General features: G+C 35.9%; 9 protein-coding genes, 1 long non-coding RNA gene and 1 pseudogene across 13 annotated transcripts; 10 read left to right on the top strand and 1 right to left on the bottom strand.

Annotated features, from left to right (window-relative positions):
- Positions 1-440: 440 nt before the first annotated feature.
- Positions 441-1,629, top strand: AT3G58400 (TRAF-like family protein; the record flags this gene model as incomplete). The annotated part of the gene is made up of 4 exons (NM_001339921.1): positions 441-532; positions 612-772; positions 860-1,083; positions 1,225-1,629. The coding sequence occupies 4 exons, from the start codon at positions 441-443 to the stop codon at positions 1,627-1,629; spliced, it is 882 nt and encodes a 293-aa protein (NP_001319794.1).
- Positions 1,630-2,961: 1,332 nt separating this feature from the next.
- AT3G58390 (Eukaryotic release factor 1 (eRF1) family protein) lies at positions 2,962-4,266 on the top strand (the record flags this gene model as incomplete). Its single annotated transcript, NM_115701.2, has 1 exon — positions 2,962-4,266. The coding sequence occupies exon 1, from the start codon at positions 3,079-3,081 to the stop codon at positions 4,264-4,266; it is 1,188 nt and encodes a 395-aa protein (NP_191398.1). The 5' UTR covers positions 2,962-3,078.
- Positions 4,267-4,687: 421 nt separating this feature from the next.
- AT3G58380 (TRAF-like family protein) lies at positions 4,688-6,497 on the top strand. The gene is made up of 5 exons (NM_115700.3): positions 4,688-4,854; positions 5,082-5,207; positions 5,284-5,444; positions 5,541-5,782; positions 5,918-6,497. The coding sequence occupies exons 2-5, from the start codon at positions 5,101-5,103 to the stop codon at positions 6,329-6,331; spliced, it is 924 nt and encodes a 307-aa protein (NP_191397.1). The 5' UTR covers positions 4,688-4,854; positions 5,082-5,100; the 3' UTR covers positions 6,332-6,497.
- A 682-nt stretch (positions 6,498-7,179) lies between these two features.
- On the top strand, positions 7,180-8,522 carry AT3G58370 (TRAF-like family protein; the record flags this gene model as incomplete). Its single annotated transcript, NM_001339920.1, has 5 exons — positions 7,180-7,289; positions 7,386-7,546; positions 7,702-7,874; positions 7,953-8,012; positions 8,118-8,522. The coding sequence occupies 5 exons, from the start codon at positions 7,180-7,182 to the stop codon at positions 8,520-8,522; spliced, it is 909 nt and encodes a 302-aa protein (NP_001319793.1).
- A 907-nt stretch (positions 8,523-9,429) lies between these two features.
- AT3G58360 (TRAF-like family protein) lies at positions 9,430-10,791 on the top strand (the record flags this gene model as incomplete). The annotated part of the gene is made up of 4 exons (NM_115698.1): positions 9,430-9,536; positions 9,615-9,772; positions 10,057-10,283; positions 10,387-10,791. 4 exons carry the CDS (start codon positions 9,430-9,432, stop codon positions 10,789-10,791), a joined length of 897 nt encoding a protein of 298 aa, NP_191395.1.
- A 542-nt stretch (positions 10,792-11,333) lies between these two features.
- RTM3 (RESTRICTED TEV MOVEMENT 3) lies at positions 11,334-12,887 on the top strand. 2 transcript variants are annotated; one of them, NM_115697.1, is made up of 5 exons: positions 11,334-11,357; positions 11,428-11,566; positions 11,642-11,808; positions 11,899-12,125; positions 12,274-12,844. In NM_115697.1, the coding sequence occupies exons 2-5, from the start codon at positions 11,460-11,462 to the stop codon at positions 12,676-12,678; spliced, it is 906 nt and encodes a 301-aa protein (NP_567063.1). In that variant the 5' UTR covers positions 11,334-11,357; positions 11,428-11,459; the 3' UTR covers positions 12,679-12,844. The 2 variants fall into 2 exon arrangements, with proteins under 2 accessions (NP_567063.1, NP_001319792.1); NM_001339919.1 differs by lacking the exon at positions 11,334-11,357 and having other exon boundaries at positions 11,358-11,566; positions 12,274-12,887.
- A 22-nt stretch (positions 12,888-12,909) lies between these two features.
- On the top strand, positions 12,910-13,201 carry AT3G58347 (annotated as a pseudogene). Its single transcript has one exon.
- Positions 13,202-13,894: 693 nt separating this feature from the next.
- AT3G58340 (TRAF-like family protein) lies at positions 13,895-15,225 on the top strand (the record flags this gene model as incomplete). Of its 2 annotated transcripts, NM_001339918.1 has the most annotated exons (5): positions 13,895-14,001; positions 14,091-14,248; positions 14,415-14,581; positions 14,612-14,743; positions 14,842-15,225. In NM_001339918.1, the coding sequence occupies 5 exons, from the start codon at positions 13,895-13,897 to the stop codon at positions 15,223-15,225; spliced, it is 948 nt and encodes a 315-aa protein (NP_001326530.1). The 2 variants fall into 2 exon arrangements, with proteins under 2 accessions (NP_001326530.1, NP_191393.1); NM_115696.1 differs by having other exon boundaries at positions 14,415-14,743.
- A 533-nt stretch (positions 15,226-15,758) lies between these two features.
- On the bottom strand, positions 15,759-16,039 carry AT3G09115. The gene has a single exon (NR_141509.1). It is a non-coding gene; the product is annotated as an other RNA (long non-coding RNA).
- A 254-nt stretch (positions 16,040-16,293) lies between these two features.
- On the top strand, positions 16,294-16,934 carry AT3G58330 (phospholipase-like protein (PEARLI 4) family protein; the record flags this gene model as incomplete). The annotated part of the gene is made up of 2 exons (NM_115695.1): positions 16,294-16,416; positions 16,536-16,934. The coding sequence occupies 2 exons, from the start codon at positions 16,294-16,296 to the stop codon at positions 16,932-16,934; spliced, it is 522 nt and encodes a 173-aa protein (NP_191392.1).
- Positions 16,935-17,967: 1,033 nt separating this feature from the next.
- AT3G58320 (Ubiquitin-specific protease family C19-related protein) lies at positions 17,968-18,729 on the top strand (the record flags this gene model as incomplete). Its single annotated transcript, NM_115694.1, has 2 exons — positions 17,968-18,234; positions 18,322-18,729. 2 exons carry the CDS (start codon positions 17,968-17,970, stop codon positions 18,727-18,729), a joined length of 675 nt encoding a protein of 224 aa, NP_191391.1.
- Between the last annotated feature and the right edge of the window lie 29 nt (positions 18,730-18,758).

Genomic DNA, 18,758 nt, shown 5'->3' with positions numbered 1-18,758 from the left:
ATTCGCACACCTTCTTTATTTTTGGTATCAATCATTAATCATCCTATATATATCCATCTCTTGCATTCTGAAGAAACTCACGAATTAGATAAAACTCCCTAGCTAGCTAGCTTGGTATGTATAATCTCTTTTTTCTCCGTTTGATTTTAAACAATGTTCCTTTTAAAAGTACTGATTTCTGGTTTCTTTTTTACATTCTGCAGTTTGAACGGGAGAGGTTCCTATAATTTCGATGGGGAACAGCGTTGTGAGGATGGTAATGGAAATTAAGAAGATTTTCTTTTTTGACGAAGAAGCACTAAAGAAGATTTATGAATTACGATCGTCATGCATATAAAGAGGATTTGCTGCAGCATGATAACGCGTATCAGAGGACTGCGAGTACGAATATGATAGTGATTATTCATATCCAGATAACTACATGAGTGATTATTCTGCGTATGAAGAGGAGTCGGAGCCAGAATTTGATTACGGAGATGATTCTCCTTTTGAGGGTATCCCTGCATCCTTTTGTCGTCGATGGCTGCAAATGGTAAGAAGATTTAGGTTTAGGGGATATTATATTCTTCTTCGTTTTGCTGATTCTTTTATATTATTTGTGTTTCTTGCAGGTGTCTAACTGCTTATCCAAAGGGATATAACTTTATTGGTTACTTGTCTCTGTATCTGGAAGTCGCCGATAATGGATCATTGCCTTTTGGATGGAGAAGACATGCTCGATATACCCTAACTTTAGTAAATCAAAACTCGAAAAAAAGCTTCCAACCAAATGGTGATTATTTATTTGCCTAGAGCATAGTTCAAGTAGTGTGATATATTAGATGCATTTAAATGTTGATTATGTTTTGTGATTTTGTAGAAGTACAAGAGTGGTTTGACGACTCAATCAAATGGGGTTGTCCATCCATGTTTCCCCTAAATGAAATCCATGCCAAAGATAGTGGATTTCTAGTAAACGGGGAACTCAAAATTGTTGCCGAGATAGATATCCTTGAAGTTATTGGAGACGTAGATGTATCAGAAGGTATTTCAACAGTAAAGGAAACCATACATGTTAATGGCTTTCAACTTCTTCCTTCACAGGTAAAAATACAATTTAAGAATGTTACAGACTTTGTGTGTAGATAGATAGTGTTCTATTATATGGTTCTTTTTTGAGGTGCATGTCTCCTAAACTGTCTTTGAATAGGGATGCGAATTTATACTTGTATTTTCATTTGGCAGGCAAAATCTGTTAGCCATATTTTTGAAAGACACCCAGAGATTGCATCTGAAATCCACCCAAAGAACTCAAGTCTTAGGACTGGTTACATGAGTTTGCTACTCAGTCTGATTGAGACTTTATCTCAGTCACCTCAAGAACTCTCCAAGGATGATTTGTGTGACGTATATATTGCAATTGGATGTATGAAAAATGCAGGGTTTAAGTTGGATTGGTTGGAGAACAAACTTTATGAGGTGGCACAAAAGAAGGAGGATGATGAAGCTGGTGAGACTCGGCTACGAGAAATGGAGGAAAAGTTGAAGGACTTGAAGCTCAAGTGTTCAAAAATGGAAGCGCTAGTGGAGGAAGAGAAAGCCAAGGTGTCGGCTGCAAAAGCTCATCTCTCATTCGATGATGTTGTTTGATGTTCTTGTGTTTTTAGGACACTTGGAGGTTGGTTCTGCTTAGTGTGCTGGTCTGTTCGTTTATAGGTTCGTAATGATAGTCTTCTTAAAACTTAAGGAAGATAAAAGAGACATATCTTGGAAATTTTCAACAATGTTTTCAAGAGGAAGTTCTAGGTTTCTTCTAGAAAATATTGAGTTTCTTGCTGTTAAAGTAATGTGTTTTGAGAGTGACAAGACTAATCACCATAAAACAAGTGGACAAATATTTTAAGTTTCTTGACTAATCTCACATTCTCGCTCTCATATCCAAAAACATGGCTCTTTTGTTGAGTAAGTGGGAAATCACTAAGCTTGGATCATAACTTCCATTTTTCTCTACCGTCATGAGATTTAAGGCTTGAATAGTGGTGCTGCAAAAACATGAGGAAGGATTTGAGAAAAGGAGATGGAGTGAAAGTGAAGGATCAAGTGAGAAACAGAGTAGTACTCTATTTTCGATTGTGCTAAACCATTATGTTTCTCCTCCATTTTTCTCTTTTTATGTCTATTTTTATATTAACCTTATCAAGATAATAAGTAGCCGCTTCTAATCTCATACAAACTACCGAAAAAGATTTAGGAAATGATGATGATTAATATCCATTCAAATTGTGTCATATCTTCCAATGATTTCGAAAGATATCCTAAGAACAACAAGAAGTGAGCAAAATAGTAAGAACAACATGTGAGCAGCACGTGATTTTGATTAATTTACGTCAAAAATTAAGAAAAGGAAATTAGACCATCTTTATCAATCGACTCTTACATAGAATTATAAACAATTTTGATATATACAAAATAATGTTTAAATATTAAAAAGGCTAGAGAGAATGTATCTAAAAACTTTTAGCTAAGAGCCATTTTTCATCTCTTAAGTATACTTTTTTTTAATTTTTTTATTCTTATTTTGTTTAATATAATATTTTAATAGTTCTTATGATATTGTTAACAACCTATGGATAAGGATGCTCTAATGAAATAAAGAAACTATGTAGAATTAGATATTGCACTAACTTGATTTTATTGATTCACAAAGTATAATATTTATACAAGAGAGACATCGTATAAGATATACTCTAGTCCCTAAAATATAGGACATAATCAGAAGATATATAGGAATAATCCTAATGAGATTAATCTCTATCCCCAATACTTAACAATGTAGAAAAGGAAAATACGTTTCCTAGTTTTCCTAGACGACTTATGTAAGCTTTATAGCTAGCTATAAATATGTATATCTCAGGAGATCAAGTCTATTTCTTCAGATCAATAACAGCTTAATTTAAGCAAAAGTTTACTTTAAGTTTTTATTTTTTCTTCTCTTCTTGTCAGAGCGATTGATTGTTCTTCATTCCCTACCACAATTTCCGATCGACAGTTTATTCTTCAGATTCTGTTAGTGGAAAATACCTTCAAAAATCCTGAAAGATGAAAATCATTCGCAAGGATTTTGTTCGTAATGGACCCGGAAGCGTTAAGATGATGGCAGAGGACTCGGATGATCTCTGGTATACTTATAACCTGATTGGCCCGGAGGATAGTGTAATGGCTATCACTTTCAGAAAAGTTGGTGGTGAAGGAAGAGACTCGACTCCATCGCTAAGTCGAATAGAAAGCAAATACCTTGGAAAGAAAAGATCTTTCACCCGGACTGAACGTGTTAAACTTAAGCTAGAAGTACAAGTTGAGGAGGTGGACTATGACAAAGACGGCGATGTTATGCGCATACGCGGGAAGAATATCATGGAGAACGAGCATGTAAGGATTGGTGCATTCCATACTTTGGAGATTGAGCTTAAACGACCTTTTTTATTGAGAAAGGAAAATTGGGACTCACTGGCTCTTGATACACTCAAGCAGGCCTCAGATCTTGCAGCTAGTGCTGATTTAGCTGTAGTTCTAATGCAAGAAGGACTGGCACAAATCTTCCTTGCCGGCAAAAGTGTAAAAAGTTGCGGTGCACGAATAAAAACATCGATTCCTTGGAAGCATGGAGCTGGAACGGCTGGTTACGAGTCAGTTTTGAAGAAATTCTTTGAGAATGTTGTGCAAGCCTTTCTGAAACACGTTGACTTCAGTGTGGTTCGATGCGCAGTGATTGCAAGTCCCGGGTTTACAAAAGATCAGTTTCATCGCCACCTATTGTTGGAAGCAGAGAGAAGACAGTTGAGACCTATTCTTGAGAACAAATCACGTTTCATTCTGGTGCACACAAACTCAGGATATAAACATAGCCTAAGCGAGGTTTTGCATGACCCTAACGTGATGAATATGATCAAAGATACTAAAGCAGCAAAAGAGGTCAAAGCTCTCAACGATTTCTTCACCATGTTTTCGAATGATCCAAATAGAGCATGTTATGGACCAAAACATGTGGAAGTTGCTCATGAACGAATGGCAATCCAAACACTTCTCATTATAGATGGGCTATTTAGGAACTCTGACGTGAAAACAAGGAAGAAGTATGTGGATTTTGTGGAGTCGGTGAAAGATTCAGGAGGAGAGGTTTTTATATTTTCGTCAATGCATGCTTCAGGGGAACAACTAGCACAGCATACTGGAATTGCAGCTATTCTTAGGTTCCCTTTACCAGATCTAGAAGACATTGAGATGTAACATAGTATTTCTAAGAAAATCTTTTAGGTTCTTTTATTCACTTCTGCTCTAATATTTAGTTACTTGTTTTGTAAGGGTATGACTTGAACAAATTGTTGCAAGATTATATATATAAAAGCGTCAGTTATCTTCATTAAATTAAACAAATATTTCCTAAGTTTACTGTAAAAATCTGTATCCTTTACTAAAAAAAAAAAAATCAAAAAAGAAATTGGCAACCCCTTTTGAAAACGTTTGGCATCCTGTTCCTCTCTTTAACACAAAAGGACCTAAAAAGCCTTGGAAGGTCTATTCACCAAGAAAAAAGGAAACAGAATCTCAAGTCCAAGTTTCTTTCCTTATTGGAAAAGTCAATTCCAAAGAAGGGATTTTAGTTTCTTTCCTTATTGGAATTGGATATCTCCCTTTTTTTGGTTTAGAGGATTAATGTTATAAAAATGGTTGAATCTCGTTTTTGAACTATTCGATCCAAGTAATTTGGTTTTTGGATTGGGTTCGTAGCTCTGACAAACTTGGACTAACTTGGACAAAGTGGGTACGAGTTCTGACTTCTGAGTCGCTGTTTCTCTTTCAACTCGCCTCTCAAGGGTAATCGCTTTATTCCCTTAATCTTGCATGTCTTAGAATATTTCTTTTCCTCAACTACGGTCAACTAGTTTTAAGTAGTTTAAACTGCTGGCTGAAACTTCATATGTCTTTGAGTTCATAGTAAAATCTTTGTTAAACTAAGAAAGAATTTGTTGGAGAGTGTGTGTGTTTGATACTTTGATTGGTAGGTACATGAATTTGGTTTAATTCTCTTCATGCTGTTGTAGTTTCATTGCGAGTAATATAATGGAGAAGGAAGTTGACAAGAAATTTGTCTGGGTGATAAAGGATCTCAACGTTTTTTATCCTAAGCAGAGTCATTCTGATCCCTTTCTGATTGCTGGCAGTAGATGGTAAAAACTGAACCAACTTTTGTTCCAAACGTACTTTTCATCTAATTATGTTCTGGTGATTTGATTTTTTTTGTAGGCGTCTTCTAGCCTTACCAAAGGGAACTAACTATGAGTTCTTCTATCAATACATGGGGGTTGCTGATTCTTGTCAATCACTGACTTCTTCATGGAGAAGACATGTAAAACTTCGCTTAACTATAGTAAATGGAATTTCTCATAAACGCTCCATTGTGACAGGTTATTCTTCTATTTATACTTTTTGCAAAATGAGTGACTGATTTAGATTAGTTTTAATGTGATATTGATGTTTTAATACTTGTGGTGATGCTACAGATTCAGACCTATACTTTGATGAGAATCTTCCCGCTTGTAGTTATCCAACAGTACCACCCCCTTTCAACCTTCTTGCAAGAGATGCAGGGTTTCTGATTTGCCGAGAAATAACAATTGTTATTGAGGTTGTTTCTCTTGAAGTTATTGGCACATCAAATAATGATGGTGCCAACTCTATTGATTTACTCAAACAGACTCAACAAATCATTGATGTCAATGGGTTTCAAGTTCTTCCTTCACAGGTAAGAAACTTAAGATTAATGCGAGTATACTTCTTTGTGGTTTTCTGTATTTAAATACTCTGATGTACAAAATGTTTCTGTATGTATTCAGGGCTTCTAAAGCTTTTATGATATTTTTTTCTTCTTCTTTCACAGGTAGAATCTGTGAAGCGTATATTTGAAATATACCCAAACATTGCATCAGAAGTCCCTTCAATGAAACCATGTCTGAAGACATTATACATGAATGTACTCCTCGGAATAATTGAAACGCTGTGCCAACTGCCTGCGGAGCTCTCTGATACTGATCTGGATGAAGCATCCATTGCAGTTTTATTCGTGTCACAAGGTGGCTTTAAAGTGGATTGGTTGGAGAAGAAGCTCAAGGAAGTAAAGGAAAAGAAGAAGAATGTGGATAATGGTAAGGCTCGGCTGCAACAAATAGAGGAAGATTTGCAGAAACTCAATCAGAAACGCTTAGACCTGAAAGATATTCTAGACAAGGAGAAAGCAAATGACTTGACCGCTAATGTTCCTCTCTCGTTCAATGATGTTCTTAAGATGTTTTAGACAAGGCTTTGAAAAACTGCCCTCTGATAAGGCAGAGACATTTTGTGGAGATCCTCTATAGGTTGATGTCTTGAGTTCTTTCTTAGGCATTTTGTGCTAAAGCATTGTGCGCTTGAAGTGTTTTTTTTTTAAATTACTTTAACCAACATTAAATTTAGAAAAGTTTAAGATGTGTTTTCTAGAAGAAATCAATAAATCAAAGCAGAACATAGAAGAAGTAGTTAATCCCTTGAAAATGAAATATATGCAATCCCTTGAATATAGGAGCTAAACTGTATCAAGTAACTACCCTTGATCATATCCAAACTAAAGTGTGTTTAAATTATACAATCTAAATTTTTGAATATGGAAATTTTGGAAACTGAGTAACAAGAGAGACAGAGTATCCCTGGTAAATCACCATGGTTGGGGAAACTATTGATTATTTATAGTATGCATTAAATTATATACAACATTAGTTACTCTAGTTTTCAAGTCATGTTTCCTAAGCCATATAAAAGTGATTCACTTTCCTAATAAAATTTGATTTGCATTCATGTAAGCGTTCAGAGTCTGAAACCCTTTTTTCCCTTAGTCTCCGTTGACTGTTGTCTTAGAACAACCCTTTTCATTGTCTCTTCTCATTAAGGTAGAGTTTAGTTTTTTTTAAAGCGTTTGGTTCGACCTTGACGTCTTTATGTGGAAGCTAAGATTACTAGCGTTGAGGATATCATGTCAGTTAGAGTCCATAGTGGAATTTTAGGTTTTGGTTTTTATTTTGTTACTCGAGATGTGTTTCCTTTGGTATATAACATGAATTTGGGTGTGTGGCATTGTTTTAAAGGTAGTTTGGTTGTGAGGAGTCTTTAATGGAGAGTGAAGAAGTTGATAACAAGTTCACTTGGGTGATTAAGAATTTCTCCACTTTGCAATATGACAAAATTTATTCTGATCCATTTGTGATTGGTGGCTGCAAATGGTACTTAAGAAACTAAAACTTTTTTTCTAACTGTATTAGTCCAATTTAGGTTTACGAGGACATCCACTTTTTTTTGCAACTGCTTTTTGTTTGCAGGCATCTTCTGGCCTATCCAAAGGGAAATAAATTTAATAATAGTTTGTCTCTGTATCTGGTGGTTGATGATGCTAGAGCATTGCCTTGTGGATGGAGAAGATATGCACAATTCTCCTTAACTATAATAAATCAACTTACGGACAAACTCTCCCAACGAGGAGATAATTCTTTATTTCTAAACTTTATATTATAAAGGATATTTTATGATTCTACAACTTGTCATGGACACTCATGTGGCTTTGTGCTGCTGCAAGATTCTTGTTATGCATTGTGCAATTTTATTGCTTGTTTGGATTAGAGTTTCTATATATTTCGTGAACAGAGAAACAAAATTGGTTTAATCAAAGAAATCTTGGCTCGGGTTTTACATCTATGATCCCTCTTCCCAACCTTCATGCCAAAAATGCTGGGTATCTTGTGAACGGAGAAGTCAAGATTGTTGTGGAGATAAATGATCTTGAAGTTATTGGCAAGTTAGATGTATCAGAAGAATCTGAAGAGACAAACCAACCTCTGAAAAAGATAAAGCTAGATGATAATGATGCAGTGTCTTTTGATTCTCTCAACGAGACTTCACCAGTAAAGGAAAGCATTGATGTCAATGGGTTTCAAGTTCTTCCTTCACAGGTAAGAAACACAAGATTAGAATATGTCATAGTAATATAGTATGTATTCATGTCTCTAAAAACTTCTATGACATATAGTTTATGCATCTTCAAATTTGACTGGCAGGTAGAATCTGTGAAGTGTATATTTGAAAGACATCCAGACTTTGCATCAAAATTCCGTCCAAAGAATCGGCACTTGAAGTCAACATACATGACTGTCCTCCTAGGACTAATTAAGACGTTGTGCCAGTTACCTGAGGAGCTCACTGACGATGATCTGGACGAAGCATCCGTTGCAGTGTCATACGTGGAAAATGGTGGCTTAAGATTGGATTGGTTGGAGAAGAAGCTTGCGGAAGTTAAGGCAAAGAAGAAGAAAGTAGAGACGGGTAAGGCTCGACTGCAACGAGCGGAGGAAGAGTTGCAGAAATTAAATCAGAAATGCTTAGAGCTGAAAGCTTTTCTTGAGAAAGAGAACGCAGATGTGTCCGAGGCCAATGTTCCTCTATCGTTCGAAGATGTTGTTTGATGTTCTTGTGTTCACAGAACCTTTAGATTGATAATATACTTGGTGTTTTTGCTGTGTCTTAGCTCTGAATTTATTAGTCTTCTTTTAAAGTGGAAGCAATATTAATGGAATCCTTCCTTTTGTTCTAGTGAACCAATGGGTTTAAATTATAAAGATAAATTTCTTGATGACAAAGTAATCGCTCTGTATCCTAACAGTGTGGTGAATTGGAAATATGTTATGGTATGTTTTCATCAGGTCTCAAGATTAAAACTGATAGCTAATAAAGCAGAGGATTTTGTTGCTAAAAATCCTCTCTCGTGCGATCTTAAGCACTTAAGAGTTCACATATCTAGTTTTGTTACATATTGTGAAAAATTGCGCAAAGAATCTCTCATCACATGGATTATACAATATGAATCTTGATGAAAAAAATTGTAACCTATCTTAGTATGAACACTTTTTTTTTTTACAGCAATCTTAGTATAAAAACTTAAAACAGATAGAGTAACGAAAAAAATAATATCATCAAGTGGGTACTAGCCACTAGATGACTTGCCAATAGAGTGGCTCTAGGACTTAATTAAATCACAGTCGCAATTAAAAAAAAAAAACAATTTTCCATTAAGTACCACAACGGAGTCTCCTCATCTAAACCTTTTACGGAGAAAAAAGGATTCAAGGCTCATTGATTTCACCCTATACGGTAAGAAATCGTGTTAGAGTGGCATTTAGACTTGTCAAGACTTCGATTCCATATGGAAATCTTAATTTCAATTGTGGTTACTCTGCTTGAGATTGTTGATAGATTATCAAATTAATTTCTAGGGTTTTGTTTTATAATTCAAGAAAAAAAAAAGTTTTTTAGGTTTTTTTTTTCTCTTCACGTTATGGTATTTTGGTTGCAGAATAATCTTTGCCAAGATCAATGGGGAAGCAACTTGCTAAGAAGATCACTTGGGCTATCGAGAATTTTTCATCTTTACATTCAAAGAAAATTTATTCTGATCCATTCATCGTCGGTGGATGTAAATGGTAAGGCGTTTTCCTTCGGTGATTGATCCTCTACACAGTTTTGCTGACTCTCTTATTAATTAGACTTTATTTTTGCAGGCGTTTTCTTGTCTATCCCAAGGGAAATAATGTTGATTACTTATTTCTGTATTTGGAAGTAGCTGATTATGAATCATTGTCACCCGAATGGAGAAGACATGCCCGATATCTCCTAAATGTAGTAAATCAAAATTCGGTGAAACGTTCCAAACAAAATGGTACTTATTTCTTCTCACTACTGTTTTCTCCAAATATATTTTAATGATCACAAACACAAACATTTTGTTTTGCTACATCGTATATCTGGTGAGTGGTGATTTGTGAGACTCGTTTTGGGACTTGAGTTAAATGTTGCTCAAGGGTGTTTGTGTGGGATCATGGTGTTACTGTTGTATTAGTTGTTAGCATTGTTGTTCAATCCACAGAAACATATATAATTCATTTAGTCCTTTGTTTGCACGTAAATGGAGTGATTATATAAATTCTGTTTCTGATTTTACAGAAGAACAAAAGTGGTTTGATGTGCAGTCTCCTCGCTGGGGTCGCCTATCCATGTTTCCTCTAAATGAAATCAATGCCAAAGATAGCGGGTTTCTGGTTAATGGAGAACTCAAGATTGTTGCCGAGATAGAGGTTCTTGAAGTTATTGGGAAACTCGATGTGTCAGAGGAAACTTCAACAATAATGGAAAGCATGGATTTTAATGGCTTTCAACTTCTTCCCTCACAGGTTAAAATTAAGAATGCTACTAACGTTTTGTGTAGAATATATTCAACAACAAGAGACAACATGATGTGTTCAATATTTATGGATTCTATTTTGTAACTCTCAGGTGGACTTTGTGAGGCATATGTTTGAAAAACACCCAGAGATTGCATCTGAATTCCGTTTAAAGAACCCAAATCTTAGGGCAGGTTACATGAGCTTGCTACTCAGTCTCATTGAGACTCTGCGCCAGTCGCCTCAGGAGCTCAACAAGGTTGATCTAGCTGAGGGATATGTTGCACTCAGATCCATAACTGATGCTGGATTTAAGGTTGATTGGTTGGAGAAGAAACTTGTTGAGATATCAGAAAAGAAGAATAAAGAGGAGGCTGGTGAAACTCGGATGCAGGAAATCAATGAAGAGCTGGAAAGTTTGAAACAGAAATGCTTAGACCTGGAAGCTCAGCTGGAGAAGGAGAAAGCAGAGGTCTTTGCTGCAAAATCTCCTCTATCATTCAATGATGTTTTTTAATATTTTTGAGATAGAGATTTTATTCTCCTTGGTCTGTTCGTTTGCATTGTGGTTTTGTTTAGATAAATTAACAACTGCTACGTTATTTCACCTTTTTGGAACAGTTTCTGCTATCATTGTTTCATCAAAATTCTTTTTACAAATTTTTAATATCTGAGTTACTGTTATGATGACAAAAAAAATATGATCACAGCTTTGTCTAAAAAAAGTACCAAAATCAAAATACATGAGAGAAAATAAGGGAAATAAATTGAGAGGAGAAAGAAGTAGCTGACATGAGAGAGTCTGAAGAATATGGTCGAGATAAGAACGAGGAAGAAGAAGAATCTCATCGAGATGGAAAGAAAGAGAAAGAAGATTCGTTCAAAAGTTATCCCTTTTCCCCAAAGACAGAATCTAGGTTGCCCATGCTCCAAGTAACCCTAAGAGGATCCGCAAGCGATTCGTATCCCTCATGTACGTAATCTAAATGATTAACAAATCATCAAACTTTTGAGGCTTCGAAACCATATATATAGATATGCTGCTTGATATTGTTAGTTGAGATCTCAGCTTGGATTCCAAGGGTTTTCTTCTCTTCATGTTGTGCTAGTTTTTTCTTTGATTTGCTTTTTAATTTTTTAAATGTTCTGTTAGTTTGATTGCAGAGGAAGCTTCACCAAGTATCAATGGGGAAGCAATTCGATAAGAAGATCACTTGGACAATTAAAAATTTCGCCTCTTTGCTATCTGACCTCATTTATTCTGATCATTTTGTCGTTGGTGGCTGCAAATGGTAAGAATTTTTCTTATGTTTTTAGTCTATTTTAGGTTTCCTTGATATCTTTTGTTTTCTTTTATTTTTGTTCAGGCATCTACGGGCCTATCCCAAGGGATATAATAATGCTAATTCTTTGTCCTTGTTTCTTGGTGTTGCTGTTCCTACTTCTCTGCCTTCTGGATGGAGAAGACACACTAAATTTCGTCTAACTCTAGTAAATCAATTATCAGATAAACTCTCTCAGTCAAAACTTAATGGTAAGAACTTATTACCACTGCTAGCTTTGCAAGAGTTCCTCTCTAATTTTTTTTATTATTATTTTTTTTTGTGTGTGATTGATTTTACAGAACTAGAACAGTGGTTTGATGAGAAGACTACCAACTGGGGTCTTTCATCCATGTGTCCCCTAAATGAAATTCATGCCAAAGATAGCGGATTTCTGTTAAACGGGGAACTTAAGATTGTTGTCGAGATCAAAGTTCTTGAAACTATTGGCAAATTAGATGTGACAGAGGAAACTTCAACAATCACGGAAACTGTGGATGTTAATGGCTTTCAACTCCTTCCTTCACAAGTAAGAAAATAACATCATTTTGTGTAGAAATTTTATCCACGAGAGAAAACACGATGTGTTTGTTCTATGATATGGTGCTTTTGTGGTGTCTCCGGGAACTTCTATTTGGATATGCATTCTACTTCATTTTCACCTTTTTCACTCACAGGCAAAATCTGTGAGTCGTATGTTTGCAAAACACCCAGAGCTTGCATCTGATTTACGTCCAAAGAACCCAAATCTCAGGACAGGTTACATGAGTCTACTACTCAGTCTGATTGAGACTCTGAGCCAGTTACCTCAGCAAATGTCAAAGGATGATCTGTTGGATGCTTACGATGCACTGGGATCCATGAGAGATGCTGGATTTAAACTGGATTGGTTGGAGAAGAAACTTTATGAAGTGTCAGAAAAGAAGGAGAATGAGGAGGCTAGTGAGACTGGGCTGCAAGAAATGGAGGAAGAGTTGAAGGACATGAAGCAGAAGTGTTTAGAAATGGAAGCTCTGGTTGAGAAGGAGAAGGCAAAAGTGTCGACTGCAAAAGCTCCTATCTCATTCGATGATATTGTTTGATGCTTCTTGTGTTTTTAAGACACTTGGAGTTTGGTTTTACTTGGTGTTGTGGGATGTTCTTGCTAATGAGTCCTCTTAAAACTTAGGAAGATAAAAGAGACCCTGTGTTGTATATATCCACAATGTTGTAAAATGTAACTCTCTTGATTTCTGTAAAGAGTTGATCATATATAGAGAGTATAGAATCTATATTACTCAAAACAAATTCAACATAATGACTTGCATATCGAATACGCTTTTTGGTCTTACTAGAGCAGGCTTGAAAGTGGTTTGGTTGCGTCAGAAGTTGCTTCAGGCTTACTTGAAGAAGGAGTAACAGAGAGTTAGTGGTCCCAGGATCAAAGAACTCGAGGAACAGATCAAGAAGCGAAAGCTGGCTTTGTCTGATTTGGAATCCGAACTTAAGAAAGAGAAAGCTGCCGCTTTGGCTTCTAAAGTTCGAATTAGTTTCAGGGATGTTGTTTGAATGCATGAATCATAAATCATTAGTCTTTTTACTTCTCCATTCCTTATTTCAGCACCTTCCTTGTGTTGGAGATTTTAGGTTTCTCTCGTCGTTACTTGTGAATCAAGTATCAAATAAGTCTTAACGCTTTACTCTTAAGGTTTTTGCAAGTTTTATTTTGAAAATGCGTGCGTACTACTTTATCAGAATTATCTACGCATCTTAATTATTTAATCCAAGTTTTGATTTAACGAATCTATTTTATGTATTTATTTTTTGGAACGCGTAAACGCGCAGTCCTTATCTTAACTGATCTCCCATATATATCGCGCCATCGCGGTACAAAAGAGTAAAGCTATAAACCCTAGCTAGCGACTCGCTAACAAACTTTCAACTTTCAAAAGGTAAATCCACTACTAGATTTCCTTCAGTTTTTTATTCTCTCCTCTTTGTTCGAGTTTATGGTGATTATTTGAGATGTATGTTGGTTTTTGTTCATCGAGATTTAATTTATCACATGATGATTGATTGATTTGTTTGGTTTACAAATTTGTGTGTGCAATTCACTTCATATTCTTGCATGTAGTTCAATCGCAAGGAATTCCTACTTCATATGCTTAGGTTTTTTTATTGGTCTTATTTTGTTTCTCGCGAGTGTGTTTTCGTTGGGGTCAATTGGTTTTCTGAATATATATACATGTGTGTGACATTCAGTTAAAAGAGGTTTTCTCTTTCTCCAGGTGTAGGTTAGTTTGATTACAACAAAATCCAATGGCGAAGGCAGTTGATAAGAAGTTTTGTTGGGAGATAAAGAATTTCTCCTCTTTGAACTCTGAGAGATGTCATTCTGTTCCAGTCGTGATTGGTGACTGCAAATGGTAAAAAAAAAGTACCTCGTGTTCATGTTTGCTAGTCGGCTTAGGTGATATCGAGTTTGACAATTCTTTTTCTTTGGGTTTTCTTGCAGGCGTCTTGTTGCCTTTCCTAAGGGATATAAAGCAGATTACCTTTCTTTGTATTTAGAAGTTGCTGATTTTAAATCATTGCCTTCTGGATGGAGAAGATACGTCAAATTTCGTGCATGTATAGTAAATCAGCTTTCGCAAGAACTCTCTGTACAACAAGGTCATTCTTACTTAAGTTTGCTCATTACTAGTTGATTCGTTTTTTTTAAGGTCATTTTGATTATGTTTGTGTGTAGTTGGGTTGTTTAAATCTTACTCTTACGGCGCATATAGTTCATCAGAGCTTTATTTGTGGTTGATTAAGTAATGAGTATGAATTGTTACAGAAACGCAGCGCTGGTTTGATCAGAATGCTCCCGGATGGGGTTTTGAAAACATGCTTCTACTTACCGAACTTAATGCCAAAGATGGTGGATTTTTGGTAAATGGACAAGTCATGATTGTTGCTGAAGTAGAATTTCTTGAAGTTATTGGCACACTAGATGAATCAGAGGAAATTATTAAGTCTAGTGATTTAATCAACAAGACTCAAGAGGTGGCTCAACAAGTGAAGGAAATTATTCAGCCTAATGATTTAATCAACAAGACTCAAGAGGTGGCTCAACAAGTGAAGGAAAGCATTGATGTTAATGGGTTTCAAGTTCTTCCTTCACAGGTAAAGAAACTTAAGAATGACCTCAAGATCATATGTATCCAGATCTCCAAAGAATGTTCTCGCTGATATGCTTTGTATATTTGTACTTACACTTGCAGGTAGAATCTGTGAGACGTATTTTTAAAAAACATCCAGACATTGCAGTAGGATTCCAAGTAAAGAACCAACATCTGAGGAAAACATTCATGAATTTCCTTGTCAACGTAATTGAGACGATGTGCCAATCTCTCCAGGAGCTCTCAAATGAAGATCTTGTGGAAGTAGACATTGCGTTGACATACTTGAAAGATGCGGGATTTAAGGTGGATTGGTTAGAGAAGAAGCTGGACCATGTGAAAGAAAAGAAGGAGAAAGAACAGTCTGGTTTGATCATACTCCAAGGAATAGAGCAACAACTTCATGAATTGATGCACAAGTGTGAGAAGAAGAAGTCAGAGGTTCTGTCCGTTGGAGCTCCTCTAAAGTTCGATGATGTTGTTTGATAAACCGGTGTCACCGTAAACCGGAAATCTGTTTTAATTTCTTTAGACTCACATTGACCGTTCTAAACCGGCTAAACTCAAAATATCAGCCGGCTTAAACCCTTTTAAAGTCTGGTTAGGTCAAATTCTGGTTAAGAATCGAGTTTGGTTCAGTATCAGTTTAGTTTGATTTGAGATAATTTAACACTGGTCGAACTAATTTGATTTGTATTAGTTTTGGTTTGGTTCAGATCTTACATACTTTAGGTTTAGTATTATTTACTACTTAACAAATTTGCTATGATTCGAAGTTAATTTGCACAAAAGAGCGATGTGCAAATGATTTTTTGGTGATATTGTTTAATGTCCTAGTGTTCTTAAGACACTTGGAGTTGGGTCTACTTGGTGTTGTGGTTTGTTCTTGCTAATGAATCCTCTTAAAACTTAGGAAGATAAAAGGTACCAATGTCTTGGAAATATCCACAATGCATTAATAAAACGTAAAATCTATTGATTTCTGTAAAGGATTGATCATAGAATATGTAATCAATATATAGTCAAAACAAATTCCCCAGGATGACTTGCATATCGATTGCGCCAATGAATGAACAATTTGTAGGAGATTTTATCATAGGAATGATTCAGTTTTAGGGGTTTTTTATTGCCCAAAAACAAAGTTATAGGGGCAATACCTTGTTTCTGTCAATTTTTCCCCCACTGCCTTGATGAAAAAGTAATGTCTTTGTGTACGAAGACAGTTTTTGTTTTTTCCCTGATAAATGAATATAGTTTGACACACGAAGAGTCGCTACCAAACAAGCGGATCAAGTTGATGGATACAATTTAATTCCATCTATTCGCTGGTTACCAATATTAGTTTATTCGTAGTTATGCCAAAAGAATATCAAGTCACGATGAGTCAAGGTTCATAAATATGTTACTAATTAAGAATGCCTGCATTTTCTTTATATATATATATATATATATATTCTGTTGTGGCGACGTTTCAACACCCATTTTGTGATCCTCTGGCTTCTTCTTATTTGTACCAACACTGCGGTTTGTAAGCTGAGAGATTCTCATCGAATAATGTTGAAGGAAAATAGTTGCGAGGCTAACGACAGTGACGATGGTGATTTTTCTCCTTCTCAAGATTCGTCGGAAGATGAAGAAACTGTTGAAGTCAATGGGTTTCATGTTCTTCCTTCACAAGTAAGTACTAAATAATCCAATTCTATGTGCTCGAACAAAAATTTATTTATCATCTCTTTAATTTTAAGATAATTCGACTATACTTGACCATTTTTGGTTTACATTTTACTTGATCACAGGAAAATTTGGTCAGTCAAATGTTAAAAAAACATCCAGATCTGACTTCAAACTTTGATTTAAAGAATCAACAACTTAAGAATGCTTACATGGATGTCCTCGTCGACATAAGTGAGACATTGTCCCAGTCGACAAAGGCACTTTCCATGGAAGACCTAGATAAAGCAGAGAGTACGCTTTTTGATCTTACGAAAGCAGGTTTGAAAGTGGGTTGGTTGCGTCAGAAGTTGGATGAAGCTTACTTGAAGAAAGAGAAACAGAGAATTAGTGGTGTCCGGATCAGAGAACTCGAGGAACAGGTCAATAAGCGAAAGCTTACTTTGTCCGATTTGGAATCCGACCTTAAAAAAGAGAAAGCAAATCAACTGTCCATGGCTCAATTGAAAAAAAGAATGGTTTGAGGTTGCCCGTTAGAGTGACACTTGTCAAGGTTGAATAAATGAAGTTTGCAATTTCCTTTCCGTTACAGACTTTTAAGGTTTTATCTTGGATACTTGTGAATCAAGTATCAAATAAGTTAAAAGGGTTTGACTTGTTATATTTTGAATTCGTATTTTTTTTATGAATAATCTAAGCATCTTAATTAGTTAATAAAGTCAATTTATTTATATTGAATATGGTCTTTATCTATTTATTTATTTTGATCTATTAATTTATTTACTTTCTATATGATCTTTATCTTAAAAAGCTAAAAAATATATTCTTCTACAACTCTATCCACCAACCGTAAACCCTAGACTCGCTAACAAACTTTCAAGAGGTAGATCCAGTTTCTATTGCTTTTCCGATTCAGTGATTCTCTATTGTGCTCCGCCACTTTCAACCGTTTCATCAAGAATAATGAGCAAGCAAAAGGAGACAAGATTCAGTTGGGTTTTGAAAAACTTCTGTTCATTGCAACATAACAATTGCTACTCTCGCACCTTCGTAGCCTCTGACTGCAATTGGTAAGGTACAGATGCTAGAGGCAATGGATTTCTCGTGAGAGATAGACTCATTATTGTCGCTGAGGTACAGATTCTTCCAGTTATTGATGTACCAAAGGATACTGTGAAGATAACTGAACCTCTGTGCTGGAAAGAAGGAGATCCAGCTACTGATGCTTCTGAAGAAGATTTGGATGATTATGATGATTCATCTGAAGAAGATTTGGATGATAATGATGATGATGATGATGCATCTGAAGAGGGTTTAGATGATACTGATGCATCTGAAGAGGTTTTAGATGATGATGATGAATCTGAAGAGAGTTTAGATGATGATGATGATGATGCATTTGAAGAAGATTTGGATGATGATGATGATGATGATGATGATGATGATGATGATGATGATGATTCATCTCCTGTTTCTGATGATGAAGGTCAGGAAATATGTCCTTTGAACCAATTGAATGCATGGAATAAAGCTTTTCGTTCAGTAGGAAATCGTGGTATGAAATGTAACAATGTCATAGTTTCCGAAGCGGATACTGATGATACCGCGAAAGAAGATCTGTTTGAGGATGGTACAGTTGAAGAGTATCCGGATGATGATGATGCTTCATCTCTCCACCAATGGAAGTCCATGGTGTACACCTCGAAGACAGTAGAAAATTTTGGTACAGAGTGTAACAATAAGGAATCTTTTTATGAGTCGTGGTGGATTAGTGATTTTCTGGAAACCATTGATGTCAATGGTTTTCAGGTTCTTGCTTCACAAGTAAGAACACAAACTAACTTAACTTGTTTTCAGATTTTAACCTTAAAATCTTGGTTCTCATGTAGTTTATGTTGTTCTTGCTTGCAGGTACAATCAGTGAGCCAAATCTTCAAAAGACACCCGGACACAGCAATAGGTTTCCGTCCTAAGAACCAACAGATCAGAAAAGCATACATGGATGCACTTCTTAGTCTCATTGAGACATTGTGCCAGTCTCCAGATAAGCTCTCTGATGATGATCTGAGTAATGCTGATGAGACACTTGTCGATCTGATTGATGTTGGCTTTAAATTGGATTGGCTGAAGACGAAGCTGAATGATGTCTCTGAAAAGAAGAAGTTGGGGGAGAGTAGTGTGGTCCGGCTAGAAACAATGGAAGAACAGTTGCAGAAGCTGAAGCACATGGTCTTGGATCTTGAATCTCAGATGCAGAAGGAAAAAGAGAAGGTGTTGGCTGCAAGAGCTCCTCTATCGTTCAAAGATATTTTTTACTGATTTGCAAAATCCTGATCTAGGTGCTAAGT

Source organism: Arabidopsis thaliana, chromosome 3, assembly GCF_000001735.4.
Source record: "Arabidopsis thaliana chromosome 3, partial sequence".
NCBI lineage: Eukaryota > Viridiplantae > Streptophyta > Magnoliopsida > Brassicales > Brassicaceae > Arabidopsis > Arabidopsis thaliana.
This window is presented reverse-complemented; position numbering and strand designations above follow the sequence as displayed.

Coding starts and splice junctions, on each gene's coding strand:
- RTM3 (NM_001339919.1), top strand. CDS start 11,460: ATGGGGAAGCAATTCGATAAGAAGATCACTTGGACAATTAAAAATTTC. Junction 11,567..11,641: donor GTCGTTGGTGGCTGCAAATG/GTAAGAATTTTT, acceptor ATTTTTGTTCAG/GCATCTACGGGCCTATCCCA. Junction 11,809..11,898: donor CTCTCAGTCAAAACTTAATG/GTAAGAACTTAT, acceptor TTGATTTTACAG/AACTAGAACAGTGGTTTGAT.
- AT3G58380 (NM_115700.3), top strand. CDS start 5,101: ATGGAGAAGGAAGTTGACAAGAAATTTGTCTGGGTGATAAAGGATCTC. Junction 5,208..5,283: donor CTGATTGCTGGCAGTAGATG/GTAAAAACTGAA, acceptor TTTTTTTTGTAG/GCGTCTTCTAGCCTTACCAA. Junction 5,445..5,540: donor TAAACGCTCCATTGTGACAG/GTTATTCTTCTA, acceptor GTGATGCTACAG/ATTCAGACCTATACTTTGAT.